The sequence below is a fragment of the Diabrotica virgifera genome, chromosome 10, assembly GCF_917563875.1.
Source record: "Diabrotica virgifera virgifera chromosome 10, PGI_DIABVI_V3a".
Taxonomy (NCBI): Eukaryota; Metazoa; Arthropoda; class Insecta; order Coleoptera; family Chrysomelidae; genus Diabrotica; species Diabrotica virgifera.
In genome coordinates, this window is record NC_065452.1 from 11,709,708 (window position 1) to 11,732,361 (window position 22,654).

The following is a 22,654-nucleotide window of genomic DNA, read 5'->3' on the forward strand; positions in this document are numbered from 1 at the left end:
CAAAGTACTTTAAAACTATTTGGATTATCCTTATAATACTTGGCAGAAAGTGTAAGTACTGTACACCCTACTAAATTAAGATAAATAAATTTTTCTAGCTACTACCAGAGGCGTACGACAGGGGATAGTGGCTGGTTGACCCTTCCCAAATTCTACTCCACTGACGAAATTGCTATTTTAGTATACATTTTTGATTTTGCAATACTTTTTATGTAAATAATATACTCTTTACTCGTAACGATAAAATTATTAGTTTTCGAGATATTTGAAATTAAAAATGAAGCGACACAATACACTAATCAAAATAACCGTGTCGTTTCATTTTTAACTTCAAAGATCTCGAAAACTAATGACTTTATCGTTACGAATGAAGAGTATATTATTTTCATAGAAAGTATTGGATAATCCAAAAATTGAACTAAAATAGCAATTTCGCCAGTGGCGTAGAATTTGGAAAGGGTCAACCATTCACTTTCCCCCGTCGTACGCCTCTGGTAATAGCCAGAAACGTTTGTTTAACATAATTTAGTAGTGTTTACAGTACCTATATTTTCTGCCAAGTATGAAAAGGATGCGTCCAATAGTTTTAAAATGCTGAGCAAAAATAGATTTTAAATTTTTAGATAAAACACCCTGTAACTCAGTAAGGAACCACATTTTATTTAGGTGTTTTAGGTTAAATCCTCGTATTTTCTGCTAAGGTTTCTCCAGTTATTATATGGACAATTATTAATGAAACACCCTGTATGCGACAATAGGAAAAAGATATGTGAAATATTTATAATGAAAATAATATATAAATATAAATATAAAAATTAAATAAATAAATTAAATAAATTAAATAAATTAATTAATTAAAAATTAAATAAATAAACCATTTATCTCACAGAGATAAATGGTTATAACAGCAGATCCGATAAGATGTAAATTGGAGCTGGAAGGTCAGATAATAGAACAAGTGATGGAGCTTAAATATCTTGGCATCACACTATCTAGCTAGGGACGGCTGGAAACAGAAGTGGAAGATCAAGCGAATAGAGCAAACAGAGCCGCAGGCTGCCTGAATTAAACAATATGGAGAAATCAAAATATCGGGAAAGTAATGAAAGCCAGAATTTACAAAACAGTCATCAGACCAATAATGAGATACGCGGCAGAAACACAACCTGATAGAGATGACAAAAATAATACTAGAAACAGCAGAGATGAAAACACTTCGAAAAATCGATGGTAAGACACTATGGAATAGAGCTAGAAGTACAGATATATGATGGAGATGCAAGGTGGACAACATTAATAACTGGGTAAAAAACGGAAAAGTATAATGGAACGACCACATAATCCGAATGACAGCAAGTAAATTAGTAATGACGGGGAGAGACGGTTCCCCAATAGGAAGACGATCAGTGGGAAGACCACGAAAACGATATAACGACAACTTACTGGAGACACATTGAAAAACAGACAGAGTCATGCCCACATAAAAAGAAGAAGAAAAAGAAGAAGAAAAATAAAATGGAACACTACACTGAAAACTTTAAAGCCTATGTACGCGGACTTTCTCAATAATGTTAACAATCATGTAGCTTAACAAACAAAAGACAAGTTTTTTCGGTAAAAAAGTGTCTTGATTGCAGATTGATAAATAATTGAAAACCACGACAACTGAACAGAAGTGATTAACTCATAATCACAACACAATGTGGTAAACCTCAAAAATGGTAAACCATCAGATCATTTATTTATTGTTTTGTAATATGAGGCAGATCTGATAGACTCGTAATTACAATAAAAAAACTGTTTCAGTGGAATATTTAGTAACAGAATTTATAGGAATAAAAGGCAGATTTCGAGCATATAGTTTAATCAAATCTTGCCCAAGTATACTTTTGCTAACTTAGCATCATCAGGGGCATTTCGTCAAAACAGGAAGATATCCCAGCAAAGTGTAGATAGCATTTGTACGGCAAGAAATTAGGTAATTTAATTAAAGACTTATAAATAACATTAAACGCACACTGGACGAAGGACAAACAGATCAAAAATTAGTCAATATTTGCCGGATACTACATCTTGGCAAAAAAATGTGGGAAATCTTGACAAACAGATCAAAAATTAGTCAATATTTGCCGGATACTACATCTTGGCAAGAAAATGTGAGATTTCTCACATTTTTTTGCCAAGATGTAATATCCGGCAAATATTGACTAATTTTTGATCTGTTTTTCCTTCGTCCAGAGTGCGTTTATTGTTATTTATAAGTCTTTAAATTACCTAATTTGTTGCCGTACAAATGCTATCTACACTTTGTTGGGATATCTTCCTGTTTTGACGAAATGTCCCTAATGATGCTAAGTTAGCGAAAGTATACTTGGGCAAGATTTGATTAAAATATATGCTCGAAATCTGCCTTTTATTCCTATAAATTCTATATACTCGAGCATTTAACCTACTTCTATTTTATTTAGTAACAGTTTTTGCTCTAATAATAATATTCGGTATGAAGCTGTACTACTCCCAACGGCCAGATGTGTACGAAAATTTTTGGGAGATACACCTGCATTCCATGTCACCTAGGGCTCGATAACACGGAACGAGTCCCACCAGAGCTTAATCCTTTTGATACCGCAGGTATCTGGGATGAGTAAATTTTTCCCTTAGATGGAGTGTGAGCCGTATGGCTAAATTCGGTATGAACTAACTTCTGAGTTTGTACGAAGGGCAAGGCAGCTTAATTGGTCATATCTCAATAGTAAAAATTTGTTTAAGGCATTAAATACGTACGCCTTTTACGCGCTTAGTTACTCATTTGGTTTTATCAGGTGGTTAAAAACGGATCTAGAAAGTATTCAGCGGAAATCAAGAACACTTCTCACAAAGGCACAAAAACATCATCCCCGCAGTGCAGTAGAGAGAACAACATTACCGCGCTATCTAAGGGGAAGAAGACTCATGGACATAGGTGAGCAATTGGATAAACAAGTTGCTAACTTGAAAACTTATTTTCAGGCGCCAGCGCAGGCTGAAACATCTACTTTATATCGTGCAATCTGCGCCGTAGATGACTCAACCTCGCTTAAACTGAGGTAACAAGAAATGCGCATAAACCACCTATACAGGGTGTTTCATTAATAATTGTCCATATAGTAACTGGAGAAACCTTAGCACAAAATACGAAGATTTAACCAAAAACACTTAAATAAAATGTGGTTCCTTACTAAGTTACAGGGTGTTTTATCTAAAAATTTAAAAACTATTTTTGCTCAGCATTTTAAAACTATTCGAAGTATTCTTTTCATACTTGGCAGAAAGTGCGACTACTAGACACCCTATTAAATGATGATAAACAAACGTTTCTAGTTACTACCAAAGGCGTACGACAGGGGATGGTGAATGGTTGTCGCTTCACAAATTCTACGCCACTGGAGGAATTACTACTTTAGTGCCATTTTTAGATTCTCCAATACTTTCTACGTAAATAATATACTCTTTATTTGTAACGATAAAGTCATTAGTTTTCGAGATATTTGAAGTTAAATATGAAACGGCACAGTTATTTTGATTAATTTATGATATGATTCATATGATTAAAATTTAAAAATTATTAGTACCCAGTACTTTAAAACTATTTGGCGTATCCTTATCATACTTGGCAGAAAGTGTAGGTACTGTACACCCTACTACATTAAGATAAATAAACGTTTCTACCTATTACCAGAGGCGTACGACAGGGGATAGTGGCTGGATGACCCTTCCCAAATTCTACGCCACTGACGAAATTGCTATTTTAGTTTAATTTTTTGATTTTGCAATACTTTTTATGTAAATAATATACTCTCCATTCGTACCGATAAAATGATTAGTTTTCGAGATATTTGAAATTAAAAATGAAGCCACTCAATAAATTAATCAAAATAACCGTGTCGTTTCATTTTTAACTTCAAAGATCTCGAAAACTAATGACTTTATCGTTACGAATGAAGAGTATATTATTTTCATAGAAAGTATTGGAAAATCCAAAAATTGAACTAAAATAGCAATTTCACCAGTGGCGTAGAATTTGGAAAGGGTCAACCATTCACTTTCCCCCGTCGTACGCCTCTGGTAATAGCCAGAAACGTTTGTTTAACATAATTTAGTAGTTGGTACAGTACTTATACTTCCTGCTAAGTATGAAAAGGATACGTCGAATAGTTTTAGAATGCTGAGCAAAAATAGTTTTTAAATTTTTAGATAAAACACCCTGTAACTCAGTAAAGAAGCACATTTTATTTAAGTGTTTTAGGTTAAATATTCGTATTTTGTGCTAAGGTTTCTCCAGTTACTATATGGACAATTATTAATGAAACACCCTGTATAAGCAAGAAAAAGTGAGCATCTGGATCAAAATATCAATATGGATTCCAGACCGGTAAATCTACTAAACATGCATTAATCGATTTCACAACTAAAGTTTCTCAAACCATCAACGATGGTTCATTCGCCATAGCCACCTTCCTAGATGTGCAGAAAGCTTTCGACCAGGTCTGGCACGACGGACTTGTTCGGAAGCTTATGGACATCGGGCTAACATTACAATTTACCAAAATTGTACACTCATACCTTCACAACCGAACTGTCAGAGTAAAAGTAAGCGATCACAAGTCTACCCCCTTTACTCCACAAGATGGAGTCCCCCAGGGTTCAGTCCTAGCACCAGTGTTGCACATCATCTACAACAGTGACCTCTCAAATCAAAATATCCCAGGTACTCGTCTATTCCTGTACGCTGACGACACGGCTCTGCTCACAACAACCTCGCGATATAACCCACCACTTATTCATAGAAGAGCACAGACTCTGTTGAACGTGGTCGAAGAATGGTGCAATAAGTGGAGAGTCACACTAAACGCGAATAAAACAACAACCATTGTGTTTCGCGCTCCCTCTGTGTCACACAAAATCATCAGAAATGATCACGACCAATACCCACTGAGTTTGATGGGAGAAAGGCTCTTGCTCAGCCCGACTGCTAACTACTTGGGAGTCCTGTTCACCAAGACTCTCAACTGGGACGCAGACCTAAAGGCAACTTTAAATAGGGTAAGAAATAGAGCCAGACTCCTTAATCCTCTCGCTGGGGCAATTGGCAAGACACACAGAAAGACTCTCATACGCACTTATAAAGCCTATATTCGACCCGTCATCGAATACAAATCAGGCCTTTACTGCCTATTCAATCGTATTCAAAATCGCGCTTTGTTGCGAGCGGAACGTATAATCCTATGTGCAGTGAACTACAAGCCCTGGAGATATCCCAACAACGAAATCCATAACATTTCAAACGTCCCCAAAATCACTGAGAGGATACTCTCACTGAACAGGAACTTCACAACAAAAGTTATCAACGGTCCCCAATCCGACACCCAAAACACTCTAAAATGTTCCTGTTCTTCTTCTGGCCACGTACGCAGCCGAAAGCCCAAACGGAAAAAACTACATCCACCGTCCATTCTAATGCAATCATGCATTGACGATCTCCCGGCTGAGTACGAAAATATCCTCGAGGCTACCCCGCTAGCCTTCCGCACCCTCCATATCTAATCCTCATCCTTACCCCGAACAGGGAGAAGTTGGTTTTTTGCGGTTTCCCAACTTCATTGCACAATTATACCTGTTCGTCCCAAGAAAATAGCCGCAACTATTTTCTACATTCGAACTCACACTGTCCACGCCGCGCTCAAAAGCCACCTCCTGACCGCCGACGAGGGCCGCTGGCTTTGCCAGTTGGCGTACAATGGTTTCTAGGGAGATTGGTCTAGAGCAAAGCACGGACAGTACACACATATGTCAATGAAACCAACACCAACTCCATCATTCTTTCTTCTCTGTTGTCTGATAGTCTTCTGGACCACCACCGTCCGGCATAACCCAGGAACACCAGGACCACCACACTTACCCCAGTGTGTTTTCGGACTGTTTGCTTTTGCGACCATTTTTTCGATGTTACAAATACACATTCACCACAAACCCTGAAGAGGACAAAATCCTAAACGGGGACACTCAATGTAAGCATTTCAACAAAGCACACCAAATCTTTCACGCAAATCAATACATTGATGATGAGCATCTGGATGGGCAAACCTCTGCATGGGCGGTATCTCAATGAAGTCAACCAAGAATATGTCGGCATTAGAGCGTCGAACTATTGGTTGGTATCAGAAAAGATATTTCCCGAGACAAAGGGTTTCCTACTGGCCATTCAGGATCAGGTTATCCCAACTAGAAATTACCTGAAGTACATTGTCAAAGATCCTTAGGTCCAAAACGACAAATACCGATATGGATGTCAAGCCCAAGAATCCATCCAACATCTTACCGGGGGCTGCCAGGCGTTTGTCGGAACTGATTATAAAGGACGCCACGACTCAGCAGGAAGGATTCTTCATCAAGAACTAGCTAGCCAACAGTGGCACACAATACACCGGATCTAATACTAGTTAATAAACTTACTAGACAAACAACATTAATAGAGGTGGTGATAACTAACAACAATAATCTGCGTGTTAAGCAAAACTAAAAGATCGCCAAGTATACAGGGTGATTGATTAGTGGGGTAAAGCTAAAGTGGGGGCAGTCATTTGTTTCGAGCTTATGTCATATGTCGCATAATCCGTGTGTATTAATATTATACAAAGATTATACAACATATGACAGAAGCTCGAAACGAATGACAATCGATGAAAAGCCCTATAGATCCGCTATAGTAATAGATAGAAATAATAGTTAATAACAAAAACTGTAGCCAACTTGAGCTTCACATTTTAAAATTAATTAAAATGTTACAGGGTGTTAAATAACATTGTGGCAGACCAAACTTATGTTTTTTTTAATGGAACGCCCTATATTTTAGCTTATATTCGAAATCTTTTTAACTTCCCCATTACAAAAATATAAAAGTCTGTCATGTTACACAGGGTATTTACAAAGTTATAACCAATTTTCTATGAAAATCGTAACAAGTTCAGCTCTATGTATAAATAAAAATAAGCACGACAGCAATGGTTTATTGATGCCATATTTTTTTGTTGATTGTGAAAATTTTTAAGAATGGTTGATATTGCTAATTTTCTTTATATCGAATACAGGGTGAGCCAAAACACAATTACATTATTTTCCGTACTTTACCGTACTTTAATTTTTGTATAACATTCCCTATGTCTAAATTTATTAGTTTTCGAGATATTTTCATTTTTCACAGCAAATTATTAATTAGGAGTCTAAATGTTTCCAAATTTTAAATAAGCCATGACTGAATTTTTTAAAACTGATAATTTAAGATTACTGGTTATCAATCCGGTAATCAATGTAACAATAGAGCAATGTAGCAAATAAAGAAGGAAAAATGTTTTATTAGTAATAAATTTTACAAAAAAAAACCCACCCGCAACATACATTTTTGAAACAAATAAAAACTACTTTTGTATGTAAATGTAACAAATAAACAAAAAAAATAATTTATTAGTTATAAATTTTACAAAAAAAAACAAACACAAAATACAACATTTTGTGAAAACAATTAAAAACTAATTATAATGGGAAATAAGCCACAATATTATTAAAAAATGATTTTTATTAACGTTTCGACGCCCAAATCGGGTGCCGTTGTCAAAATACAAAATACTACTAACATAAACAAAAATGTTGTTGCTTAGTAAAAAAATTCTTCTAATAATTTATTTAATTTGACTCATTTATATCGGCAATTCAGATACATAATATGATACATTTTAAAGTAGAAGACTTTAAAATGATATTGTAAACATTGTAAACTATATCACTTGAGAAAGGCACTCCGCCGAAACAGCTGTAGTCACTTAGTTATAATAAATTTTGTGGAAGTATAGAAAACAAACGTTTTCAGTGTTTTATTGTTAGATAAAATGAACTTCCATCAAGTAACGGTCGAATCCATCAATTAAAATGATATTGCCAATATTTATGAGTTGCGTTCCTGGGACGACTTTACTGAAAGATAGTTCATTCGTTTACATGAAATCAACCCCAACTCAAGAATATCCGTCACAAAAAAATCATAGCATGTGATATGTCTTTAAAAAGACAACCACATGCAACGGTGACATTAAGAATAGCTTCAGAACAAAATTAAAAACTAGTTTTGTATGTAAATGTATCAACGTAACAAATAAAGAACAAAAAATAATTTATCAGTTAAAAATTTTACAAAAAAACATGAACACAAAATACAACATTTTTGAAAAATTGAAAAGTTACTTTTAGTAAAATATTTTATATATTTAATTACATAAGGTGTTCAAAATGAGTTAAGTGAATGAGTTACTTATATGTACACTACGAAGCATTTGTAAATTAACACTTTGAAATACACCTTGTATTCTATTTTTCATTTCATCCCTTGTTGTTGGAGGAATTTTATAACCTTCATTCTTAACGTAACCCCAAAAAAAAATCAGTCCAGTTTATTAAATTTTGGTGGTCTGGGTGGCCACGCTATTGAAATATGAAAATATCTCGAAAACTAATAAATTTAGACATAGGGAATGTTATATACAAATTAAAGATTGATAATGGAATGGTACTTTTCAATAGTAATATAAAAAACAGGGTGTTCCATTTAAATTTACTGATAAAATAATGTACTTGCGTTTGGACTCACCCTGTATTCGATATAAAGAAAATTAGCAATGTCAATCATTTTTAAAAATTTTGACAATAAATAAGAAACAAGGCATCAATAGAGAGATTTTGCACCTCTTAAAATAACCGCTGATTTTGGCTCCGCAATGGTTAACTTTATTAAGCATAACGATTACGGCAACGTTAAAAAGCAGAGTTTTTGCAGCCTGTCAAGTAGGTTTTTCGTGTCATCGTTATCGTTATTTAAATTGTAATTTTAAGCATATACTTGAACAGTTTTTGATATTTTAATTTATAGGTCATCAAAATTAGAATCTATGTAAATGTAATTTTACTGATTTTTTTACATTCTGGCAACAAAGCAATGTAACCATTACTATAACGATAACGATAAGTACTACTTTAAACCTCCGTAAATTACGGAATCCCTTATGTTTAATAACGATAACGGATCATATATTCGATACTGCGCAGACGTAGTATAACGATAACCATAACGGAATTGCAAAATAAGGGGTGCAAAATCTCTCTAATAAACCATTGCCGTTGTGCTTATTTTTATTTATACAGGGAGCTGAACTTGTTACGATTTTCATTTAAATTGGTTATAACTCTGTAAATACCCTGTATAACATAAAAACCTTTATATTTTTGTGATGGAGAAGTTAAGGGGATTTCGAATATAAGATAAAATATAGGGCGTTTCATTTAAAAAAACATAAATTTGGTCTGCCACGATGTTATCGAACACCCTGTGATATTATAATTAATTTTAAAATGTGAAGCTCAAGGTTGACTACAATTTTTATTATTAACTTATATTGCTATCTATTACTATAGCGGATCTATTGAGCTTTACCCCACTAACCATCACCCTGTAGAGATCTCGAAATACAAATAAGGATACAATGGAGAATGGAAAGTACCCAGACAATATCTATTATTCTTTCTACTACTGGAGTCATTTCGAAGAACCTCATCGAAAACATCAAAAAGCTGGCTCTAAATGAACATCTTTACAAGACTATGCAGAAAGCTGTGCTACTCTCGATGTCCAGATGCGTAGTAAAATTTTTGGGAGATACTGCGGCGTCCAAGTTACCTAGGGCTCGATAACACGGAAAGAGTCCCACCAGAGCTCAATCCTTTTGATACCCTAGGTATCTGGGATGAGTGAATTTTCCCCTTAGAGGGAGTGTGAGCCGCATGGCTAAATCTGGATAATGATCGGTATTTACACTTTAACATAAAATGCAACTTTAACATCTTTAACATAAAATACATAACATATTTTAATAAAATTCTTTGATGTTTTGATTCATGGGAAAATCATATCTGGCAACACAATGTCTAATTCTGCAATTCTTATCAACACGAGATAGTTTTATTTTATACAAACATCAAATTCATTATACAAATATTTTCATTGTCATCATTTGATATAATTCCTGACACATACTTTGGATTTCTTTACCAGCGGAAGCGAAAAATATTTGTTATTGTGTTAAATGTATTATATGTACAGGGGGATTCATGGACAATATGTTTTTTACTAGTATGTAATTGATTTTATAGCGAAAAACCTTTAACATTTGTGTAATGATTGCACACAAGGATTCGAACTTATTAAACATCTACTTTAAGTAGATATTCTATTTTCAATTGCAGCTCTGTTTCCATCATTTTTTGTATGTTTTCTCTTAGTCTAACTTCATCTTCCAGATCTACCTGAATTCCTGTTATGATTAATTTATTGCGTATTTTTTCTTTATCGATCTTCTCTAATCTATTCTCCATGAGTGTTAACGCTTTTTTGAGTTCTTCGTTTTCTTTCTCCCATTTTTGTTCTTTTTTTTTCTACTTCTCTTTTTAAATTTTCTGTTTCTGCTTTGTTTTGCTTAAGCTTCTGCTTAATATCTTCCAGTTCGTTTTTCATATCCTTGATTTCATCTTTAATCTCTGTTTTGCTTTCCAGAATATCTTCTTTACTTTCTTGCCTCATCTGGCTCAGCAATATCTTAATCTCCTCCATGTCCGTTAATATTGTACTTACTTTTTTTATGCGCGTGTCTGGAGCTTTTTTGCTTTTATGTTGCTCTTCTTTGTCTTCTTCAATCGAGCTGTCGTGCTCCGATTTGTGTCTTTTCCCTTCTGTTTTATTTTCTTCGTTGTTCATCTATTTGTCTTGTTGTTTGTTTTCTAGACTGAAAATCTTTATCAATATAATGCGAGAAAAATATATTTTTAGTTCACTTAAAGCTTATAATATACACAAAAAATAGGAAAATGTAACCTGTGTCTAATAGTAATTATTATTATTATTATTATCTTATTTTTAATTACGTTTTGGTAAGGTCTCATATATTTTGCACACGCCGGCAACGTCGCAGAATATTTGGCCGTACTTCTGTTTGCTAATTTATTTATGGCTTTCAGTAATTAAATATTCATTAATGTTTAATTATACACGTTTTTGTTATATTCAATGTTTGTTGTATTTGTAACTTAAAAAAATATTGTTCTGAATAATATTATTGCAAATCTCCTCTCTTACGTGCATCAAATTAACAAAAAGATGACTTACAGTTGAAATGTTGAATTCACCACACACTTTGTGAAAATTTCACCAAAAACCGATGTTTACTTCCGTACTAAAACAACTTTTTTCACCAGAGAGCAAATCAACTTGTGTTCACACCAACTTTAACACTCTTCAGGTATAGACATTACTTCAGCGAAAACTAACATCCATCTTTTTTCTTTAAAATGACGTTTGGTAAAAGTATCTAGAATTTACAGTTTCCGAAATAGGATTTTTCAAAGTTCGCCGCTCACAGCATTTGCTGTGCGCTGCACACTTTTTTCTACGGATTTCTAGGTATATGCAATGGTACATTTAATAGAAAGAGAAGTCAATTCCCTTTGAAATGGTCTATGTCTATCATATAAGGTTGTACGACTATTTTTAAGCAAGTTATGCTTTTTCAAGATTTTATACTTTTAATAATTTTTGATATTTTTTATGATTATTTTTTAAATTTCTCATTATGCCTTTTTGTCTTGTACATTTAGGTATATACATTATGGAATAAAAAAATCTTATTTTACTTACTTTAAAATGGTGTATTGCAAAAAATTCTAGGACTATTTTTAAACAAAATATGCGTGGGATATCCAAGGATATTCCTAATTTGAGAAAAGTTTACAATTTTTTATTTTTTTCAATAAAAAAGAATATAATTGAATATTAAAACGTAATTTTTAATTCCAAATAACTTTTTTTAATAACACTTTTCGATATTTTGAAATATAAAAGTACTTTACTCTTGAGAACGAAATTCATATTTTTTAACATAGCTCGTACACTATTGATAAAATTTTATATCTGATGATTTAGACTATGCAGAGCATTTTATAAACAATCATTTTTTTTTCATAAAGTTAATAATAAAAATTTTGCCATATGGTTCCAGTTTAGTGGGACCTATTGCATGTGTATATGTCTCACTTTGAAAAAGCATAGCTTGTTTAAAAATAGTCCTAGAATTTTTTACAATACACCATTTTAAAGTAAATAAAATAAGCTTCCTTTTTTACTCGAAAATGTACCTATATACCTAAATATACAATAAAAAAGTTATAATGAAATATTTAAAAATAATCGTAAAATATATCAAAAATAATTAAAACTATAAAATTTTGAAAAACCATATCTTGCTTAAAAATAGTCATACAGCCTTATACAATAAACCATTTTAAAGATAATTGACTTTTCTAAATGCAACATTGCATATACCCAAAGTTGCTTAGAAAAAAGTTACAGAATAATGTTTGCGAAGTAACAGGAAAATGGCCCAAAATCGCTGTGAGTGGCTAACTTTGAATAATCATATTTAAGAAACTGTAAACCATAGAGAGTTCAAACAAACGCCATTTTAAAGAAAAAGAACGAAATATTTTTCCTGCGAAGCAATGCCTATACCTATATCCCCGTGGAAAAAAGTTATGAGGCAAAAAACAAAATTGCTATCTTTCGTGTTTTTTCTTGCTTTTATTTTGAACATATTTTTGTAAAAAAATATTTTTGACGTTAAAATATGATATTTCGATAATAAATTTAACCTGGAACAACTTTCCTGTAGACGTGTTTGTACCAAACGTGCATAGAACTCATCCTAATTTACCCTGTGCCTAGGGACTAATTCACCCATTTCTCAAAAACGCACCTCTTTAAATGGCAGCACTCCGCGGTTTTTTCATATTTAGAGGTTCATTGACTATATGAAACAATAAAACCTCGTTAATGTTGTAGTTCCTTTACCAAATAAGTATACAACTAGAGAAGATATTATGGAGAACCTAATATCCTAGGGATCATAAAATCATAAAGATTGAGATGGTTGAGACATATCCAAAGGATGCCAAACACGAGATTACCCAAAAGAATACTAAACGGGGGAATAGGAAGAAAGAAGAAGAAATGTATGCCGAAAACCAGTAAAAAGTAGGACAGCATTAGCAAGTCATTAAACATCAGAGTTATGATTCTTTGAGTTGCTTAAATAAAAATAAAAAGCTTTTATAAGATGGAGCAAAGAGGAATACCTCTAGATGCCTACGAAAGAGTAAAAGGAACAAAGGAATTATTATAACTCTACACATCAGCTAAATTGTAATCCAATAATCAAAGCCATCAGCAATTTCAACAAAATTCAGTTAATTTCATATAAATATATGAAATTTAGTTAACAAAAATGCTGCTAATTTGTTATGAATTTACTCTTAAAAGATATTTTTTAAAAACTAGCTACCAGTACAAATAAGTGAACACCCTAGGCAAGACTAGAAATGGAGTCCTTAAAATGCTGTGTGATGATGATAAGACAATTAAACCTTTTTAACTCCAGTTTTCTTTGAAAAGCTACCCATATTTAAACGGTTGTATAAAATAGTCGAAAAAATTGTACAATAATGCTGAAAAACTTTGCAATACCGAGCAAATTGCAAAAAATCACTAAAAGTCTAACCCCAAATAAAAAGTATTTAGCTGTCCTGTAAGATTTATAAGATCAGACTCCAACAAATTTCAAATTTACTAGGTACGTTTTGAAAACTAATCTTAGATTATTCTTTCAGATTATTTATTTGAATGGAGTTATTTTTTCTGTTCCATAAAATCGTGAAGAGTTAACTAAAACACAACGGTATAGTCTAAATTTTAAAGTATATTGTCTATGTCTATATTGTAAAAGAATGCAGTTTTTTTTAAGTTACCCCGTATATTTAACTAATATTTTTAATATAAAATCGCAGTTTTGAAGGCAGCACTAAATATTTTTAATCTAGAGCAAAATATCAAAATTAAAAATGTTATTTTGAAAATAAATATTGAAAATCAGTATTTTCAGAATTCTAGAAATATCTGAAATAAATCTAAGTTCAAGGTCCATAAAAAAGTACAATAAGAGTAAAAAGTACTCACTTTTTGATCCTCAAACCCCATCAAATACTTCATAAGATCATCATCAAACACTTTCAAGCCATAAAGGGTTTGTTTGAGAGTTCCCACTTCGTTTTCCAACACTTTTCCCTTAGATATGATAATAAAGTTAAAAACACACAAAACGACCACTAGTACATACAAAAAGCAGACGGCCAAAATAGAAATTAAGCCTTTTCTTTGACCGCCGAAAGATCCAAAATCGGAAGTGACTTTCCCTTTGCCGACTAACATTTTAGAAAGATGTGCGTGCGCTATTCAAATTTAACGGAGATCTGATCTTTTCGGTTTGATTGACTTTTAAACACTGACCATATTATCATGGCGCACTCTTATTTAATAATAGAGGACTGGACATCTAGAAGAACACAAGAAAAAGCATGTTGTTTTGCAGATCATTTCTCCGAAGTATTAGTTCCCATCGCATGTGAATCACATCGATTTACATGTGGAAGCAGCCGTAGCCTCACTTCAAGAGCATTAAAGCTTATTCAACCCCCTATAAAATGAGTTTGCCTATTCCGAAATTCAAATCGTCTGAAGTCATATTACCTATTATTATTTTAAATGATAGAAAATCTCCAGGATATGACTTTATCAGTGGAAAAGTATTGAAACAGTTACCTCCCAAAGGCATAAAACTTATAACCTTTATATTCAATGCTATACCAAACTTAGGTTATTCTCCCGATCAATGGAAAGTATCTCAGATAATAAAAATTCTAAAACCGGGAAAACCTCAAGAGGTAACTACATCTTACAGACCAACCAATTTTTTGCCAATGTTGTCCAAATAAGGTCCTGTTCAGCAACGTTTGGGGACGTTAGCATAAAGGCCTCCTATACAATATAAAAAGAACATTACCGGACAGCTTTTACATTTTTCTCAACTCATATTTGTCAGTTAATTGTTACTTCATTCAATATCAGGATGCAACTTCCAAACTCTATTCTATCAAATCTGGCATACCACAGGGTAGCGTGCTGGGACCTACCTTGTATCTCTTGTTTACCTCAGATATACCTACAACTCCTGAAGAACCACTAGAGGAGATACCACCAACAGAAGAAATGATACTAGGAACATTTGCCGACGATACTAAAATCCTAGTCTCACATGCTGACTACTTATGCCTCGCATTTCTTTCAAGCGTATCTAAACAGAATACAAGATTGGCTTTTGGAATAGAAAATTAAAGTCAACGAAGAAAAATCTATTCATTTTACATTTTCAACACGAAAAAAAAACCTGCTTCCCTGTAACTTTAAATAATCATCAATTACCTTCAGCCAATCAGATAAAAAATCTTAGTATTCATTTGAACAGAAGTCTCACATGGAGGAAACATATTTGGACCAAGAGAAAGCAACTAGGTCTCCAATTCGTTTATCAAGGTTATTCCTGGATAACAAATTGCTCTTCTATAAGACAATACTTGCTGTTCCAATCCACAACTGAACATATGGATTGGAAATATGCGGAACAGCCAGTCACTCCAACATCAAAATCATTCAACGCTTTCAATCAAAATCCTCCGAACTATCACCAGTGTATCGTGGTACATGAACAACGATATTATTCATCGTTACCTTAAAATAGATATGGTACAGGAGGTCATCAAAAAACGGAGCACTGCATAAATTACCAAGGAACAATACATTTACTGGAAGGTCAGGAAAAACAGTTTGCACTTTTTGAAAAGCACCTAGCCAATTCCCAGGGACAAAGTTGGTTAAATAAATTCTAAACAGTTAGAATAAATTGTAGTAAAGAAAAGAGAGACGTTCTCACAAACAATTTATTTTACAACTGACGACCGGTTTCGCTGTCTACAATATTCACAGCATCTTCAGGTCACGGTAAAAGTAAAATTAAATGCTACAAATAACAAAAAAACAGAGTTAGTTAAGTGGTCTGGTTAAAATCAAAGGGTAATGATCAAGCCAATATTAAAGTATATATATTTATGCATACATATAAATACTAACATGTACGTAAATATGGTTTACAACCCTCACACTCACATACATGCACGCATTCAAATGTAGTGACAACAAAAGTATGTTAAGTATAAGTATAAAATATACACTTACTTTCCGGTATAAGGGAAGAATATAGTAGTATTCAATATCATACTTTTTCTCTATATTATGCTAAAGGGAGAGATGGTAGAGGGACAGATTTGAATGTAATGCATTAACAAAACAAAATAATTGGCAGGATCTTGAGGGGATTAGTAAGGAAACACGACATTAAACCGTGAAACCAAAAAAATTGTTAGTTATATATAAAGTGATGTTATTTTTATATTTTTAAATTTTTAATTAATAGTGTATATTTTAATTTAGTTGGGATTATTAGATGTTGTTCTGGATGTTCAAGAACTAATAGATGTAAGATTAGTTGTGCAATTTTCCTAAACCAGAATTGGTCAGTTGTGTATTAGTTGTGGTGTGATTAAGAAAATGTTTTAATTTGATTTGTTGGAGATATTGAAATTAAATTGAACAATAGTAATTAGGTAAAAATTTGCTAACATTTTTTAATATTAAAAGTGTCAAACAATAAAATCATTAATAAATAATTCAGAATTAAAGTCAAGTGTAAAGGTAACTAACTGTACATGAAATTAAATTTATAGTAATATAAAGTTATGATTATTTGTGCAGCAATGAGATTTTATGAGATATTACTAAAAAAGTTAGAAAAAGGGTAGAAAAAGGCAAATATGAAAAAATTATAATAATAGATGAAAAAATCATTCATTTATGTTAATATCTGTTGAATGTAATAAATAGTTGAGTAGATTGAAAATTAATCTCAAAAGATCTTTGAAAAAGTTACCTGGTTGAGCTGAATTATATGGTTTCTTTGTAAAGTTAAAAAAAAAGTTTTTGAAATATTTTTTTTTGTTTTAAAGTCGTTTTTTTGTTTTTTTTTTAACTTTACAAAGAAACCATATAATTCAGCTCAACCAGGTAACTTTTTCAAAGATCTTTTGAGATTAATTTTCAATATACTCAACTATTTATTACATGCAACAGATATTAACATAAATGAATGATTTTTTCATCTATTATTATAATTTTTTCATATTTGCCTTTTTCTAGCCTTTTTCTAACTTTTTTAATAATATCTCATAAAATCTCATTGCTGCACAAATAATCATAACTTTATATTACTATAAATTTAATTTCATGTACAGTTACAGTTACCTTTACACTTGTATAAATTTAATTCTGAATTATTTATTAATGATTTTATTGTTTGACACTTTTAATTTTAAAAAATTTTAGCAAATTTTTACCTAATTACTATTGTTCAATTTAATTTCAATATCTCCAACAAATCAAATTAAAACATTTTCACAATCACACCACAACTAATACACAACTGACCAATTCTGGTTTAGGAAAATTGCACAACCAATCTTACATCTATTAGTTCTTGAACATCCAGAACAACATCTATTAATCCCAACTAAATTAAAATATACACTATTAATTAAAAATTTAAAAATATAAAAATAACATCACTTTATATATAACTAACAATTTTTTTTGGTTTCACGGTTTAATGTCGTGTTTCCTTACTAATCCTCTCAAGATCCTGCCAATTATTTTGTTTTGTTAATGCATTACATTCAAATCTGTCCCTCTACCATCTCTCCCTTTAGCATAATATAGAGAAAAAGTATGATATTGAATACTACTATATTCTTCCCTTATACCGGAAAGTAAGTGTATATTTTATACTTATACTTAACATACTTTTGTTGCCACTACATTTGAATGCGTGCTTGTATGTGAGTGTGAGGGTTGTAAACCATATTTACGTACATGTTAGTATTTATATGTATGCATAAATATATATACTTTAATATTGGCTTGATCATTACTCTTTGATTTCAACCAGACCACTTAACTAACTCTGGTTTTTTGTTATTTGTAGCATTTAATTTTACTTTTACCGTGACCTGAAGATGCTGTGAATATTGTAGACAGCGAAACCGGTCGTCAGTTGTAAAATAAATTGTTTGTGAGAACGTCTCTCTTTTCTTTACTACAATAGTATGGACTCACACATGCAACCCATTCATTTTTAGTTAGAATAAACTTGTAAACTAATTAGTTAATAGTTATAACATGTATACACAACCGAACTTATATGGAATCACCATTTATTTCAAAGCAATATTTATTTCTTTTAAAAAACTTGTTATTGTTGCGAAGAATAAGGGGTTTTATTGAAAATAAACAAATCGATAAGACAATCAGATAGTACAGCTCGGTACGGTATAGGTTATTTGATTGAATTGCAATTTCAATAAAAATAAAACAAAACTAAGTTTTGCGTCCAAAAACGAAAATATACCTCATGTGGGGTTATAGAACTTACAACGGAGAAAGACTATTGGTCTTGTGGAGCAAGTAATGTTCTCAGAGGGACATAGCTGCAGAGCTAGGTGTAACACAGGGCGTTCTGTCCAGGGCTGCTTTATCCATTAGGCAATATAGGCAGTTGCCTAGGGTGGAAAATTATGAGAGGGCGGCAAAAATACTGTACAAAAAGTATTTGTATATAGAAATTAAAATCGAATAACATTTAAGTACATCGTACATCTATCAATGGAATATAAGTGGGCATTTATTTCTAGAAAACAAATTGCATTTTCTTAACACTATTCATTCAAAAAGGACAGAAGTCGTAAATTTAGGGATTATTGTGCCGTCGGCAGCACCGCAGAGGCGGCGGACGCACTGTTCTATAATTTTTTTTAAACTGAATCCTTTTCGGTTATTCGTGGTTGAAAATTTGCCATTTTCATTGAAAAAAGTCGCCTTTTCAGACGGTTTTTTGCGAGTATTTTAAAAATTATGCATCTAACGAAAAAAACTATATAAAACATTTTTGTAGCTTATGAAAAATCAAAGAGATTCGTTCCTTCATAAGTCTTCTAGTGGTAACATAAAAAGAGATATGGTAGGTGAAAAGAATTTTTTTTGGGCATGGTCAAATGGGTGTGTTCAACTTAATAACAGAGAACTGGTCGATTTTAAGGGTATAATGCTATCAATATCTTTTGTAAGTACTGCCTGAAAAGACCTTTAAAACGACCCCACTGTTAAATCTCAAATTCATTCAAACTAAGCGAGATATGGTGCAACAAACAAAGATGAATAATTTATTTTAAGATAAAATGTAAAGTACATATGTATGTTTTAACCTCTCATCCACCAGATTTAAATACATCGTTTTGCTTCTACAATACCTTTTATTATAGTGTTATTTCTATGTTCAACAAGTTGGATGGGTTCAAAATGTATGGTTTTTGAAAAAAAAAGAGATCAAATTATAGAGAGCATTTTTAAATTTTTTTTAATCTTCCTTTTTCTCCATGTAACTCGAAAATGATAATGAGATATAGTAATGAAAGAATAATAAAATTGTTATCTAAAAGAAAACCTACATTTTTGTAAGGTATTTTTTTACGTATCTCTTATCACTTTCGAATTACATGGAGAAGAGAAAATTTAAAAATGCGCTCTATAATTTGATCTTATTCTTTTCAAAAACCATTCATTTTAAACCCTTCCAACTTTTTGAATATAGAAATAACATTATAGTAGAAGGTATTCTAAAAGAAAAACGATGCATTTAAGTTCTGGTGGTTGAGGGGCTAAATATACTTCTCATTTTTCCTTAAAATACATTAGTCATAAGTCTTTTTGCTTAGTTTGAATGCAACCGACATTTAACAGTTCTAGTTTTAAAGGTCTTTTTAAGCATTAGAAAAGGTATTCGTAGCATTATACCCCTAAAATCGACAATTTCTCTGTTATTTTAAGTTAAATACACCGATTTGAGCATGCACAAAAAAAAAATCTTTTTTCACTTACCATCTCTTTTTTTATTAAAACTAGAAGATTTATGAAAAATGAATCTCTCTGATTTTTCATAAACTACAAAGATGTTTTATAAAGTTTTTTTCGTTAGATGCACAATTTTTATGGTATTCCCAAAAAACAGTCTCCGAAAAGTGTCATTTTTCAATGGAAATGGCAAATTTTAACCATGAATAACTCAAAAAGTATTGAGTTTTCAAAAAAATTTATAAAACAGATATTGGTTAGAATTAGGTTCTCTGGTCACTTCCAGTGTTAGTTTGATAAAAAAAATTTCCACACCCCGAGAACGGGTGGGAACCATCCCTAAGTTAAAAGCGTCATAGGATATAGCGTAGACTTTGTTTCTTGAGCTATTCCCTAATTACAGTGAAAATATCAAGTAAATTGATGCAGTAGGATGGAATTCGGAGCCAAATACCCTCACTGACTGCACTAATAGATACCTACATCATTCATACATGAATGTATTCACTTAAAGGTTCATTTGGATACCACAGTAAAATCACCAATCACCAATAATTGACATACCTAAATATTTAAAGAAGAGTGGATTGAAAGATATTTTCCCTAATTTTGATATTGCTTTGCGCATTTATTTGTGCCTCCTAGTTGCCAACCAACGTGTCCGCTGAAAGGTCATCTTCGAAAAGGTTAAGAATTTAAAATAGTCATGAAAATAATTTCCGATGAAGTATGACGCAAGAACGTCTTAACAATTTGTCGATTTTGTCCATAGAAAGTGACGTCACAAAGGCGATAAATTATGACGACATTATAGATGATTTTTCCAAAGAAAAATCAAGAAAAAAATCTGATGTGATCGAACTGGAATGTCAATTTTTATGTATTCTTCAAAAATGGTACATGCTTGAAGGGCTACTAGAGAATTGCCTAGGGCGCCAATTGACTTAAACGCGGCCCTGGTTCTGTCTAAAACCTATGCTAGGTAACAGGAACTAGGAAAACTCAAAAATAAAGAAGGGAAAGTCGCCAAAAAGTAATAAAGGCTCGCCACGATCGTTTAATTGTCCAATAAGCTGGAAGAAACCCAACCATTTCTCACCAGCAGCTCCAAATGCAGCTTTTGGGAGCTACATGTGTAACTGTTTCAGTTTAAACGATAAGAAGAGGAGTTCGTGCCAAGAAGCATACAGCAGGAGACAGTTATGGGTTCCCGAGTTATCCAGGCAGCACAAGATTGATGGCCTAAATTGGTGTCTTCACCACCAAAACTGGAACATTGGGAATTGACAAAATGTGCTATTTTCAGAAAAAGTCAGGATTTGTGTAAAATCAGATGACCCACGAAATCGTGTACTTAGAGGTCGAGGAAGACAAGCAAGAACGAAAACTGTCACAAATATAAAAAGGGAAGTGTAATGTTCTGGAGAGGAATGGTGATCCGTAATAAAACTCCTTTAATTTTCATCCAATTAACTGTTCACAGGTATGTTGATAACCTGTAGTTAGGATCTTGAGAGGTGCAGCAGGAGAAAATTTAATTTTAATGTTAATGCATGATAATGGACCTCCACAAACCATTAGAGTGACTGGAGACATAATTGAAGTAGAAGTTATCCCTTGTTTGGAGTGGCCTGCTTGCTCACCCGAGCTTAACCCTATTGAGTATTTGTGGGATACGGTTAAAAGAAACATTAGAGTTCGCCGGGAAAATCCACAAAACACCGCACGGCTAGTACAAGCTGCTCTTGCAGAATGGAGCAACCTACGTCAACAAAATGTTGATAATTTGATTAGGAGCGTGCCCACGCAAACTGAAACTTGCATAAGGACTAGAGGTGATAACACTGACTACAAAAAAACTGAAAAAATAAATAAAAACAATTTAAACATTATTCGTGTCACATTGAAATTATTAATGCTATTGACTTTAAAACAACTAGTTTCAATTTGTTTTTTAAATATTTTATTGTGTTATTTAATTGTTACGTATTTGTTATTAAATTGCTTTAAAATAAATATTGTTTGACTTCATGTGTCAGTTTTTTTTAAATCCGCACGAAATAATAAGATATATCAGATGTTTCCATATAAGCTTGGTCGTGTGGTATATCTATTTCCAATATAACTTTATAATATATTTTCCTTTGATCAGTGAGTAAAATATTTCTTATCATTACTCAATGTCACTACTTTTGTGTATACTCAATAGATTGTAAAATTCTTTTAAATTAAAAAATTTTTCTTTGAAAAGCTACCCTTATTTTAGCGCCTGTATAAATTAGTCGAAAATTGTACAATAATGCTGAAAAACTTCCACGACAGTATTGCAAAAAATTTATAAAAGTTCAATCCCAAATAAAAAGTATTCCGCTGTCCTGTAAGATTTATAAAGATCAGACTATAAGAAATTTGCAATTTACTACGTTTTCAGATCTTGTAGTTTTAGATTCTGTTTTATTTAATGAATGGGTTTTTATGCGTTGTGAAAAGTTTAAAAAAATACAACAGTATAGCCTAAATTTTTAAGTTCACCGATAAATAATCTACAAGTTGAATGCTGTGAAATGCCGATGGATATAAGACGAAAAAAACTTGGCATTAGCCTTTTAGTTAGATTATATG

General features: G+C 32.3%; 1 protein-coding gene across 4 annotated transcripts in view; it reads right to left on the minus strand.

Moving 5' to 3' along the window:
• The window catches only part of LOC126878529 (protein eiger), a 148,646-nt gene that overhangs the window by 99,511 nt on the left and 26,481 nt on the right, over positions 1–22,654 (minus strand). Inside the window, exon 1 of one of the 4 annotated variants that reach the window (XM_050641286.1) lies at positions 14,141–14,407. The exons of the other annotated variants lie outside the window; for them this stretch is intronic. Coding sequence (XP_050497243.1) covers positions 14,141–14,392 — 252 coding nt within the window. The 5' untranslated portion in view covers positions 14,393–14,407. Of the gene's footprint in view, positions 1–14,140; positions 14,408–22,654 lie in introns of those variants that run through there. 4 annotated transcript variants of the gene reach the window in all.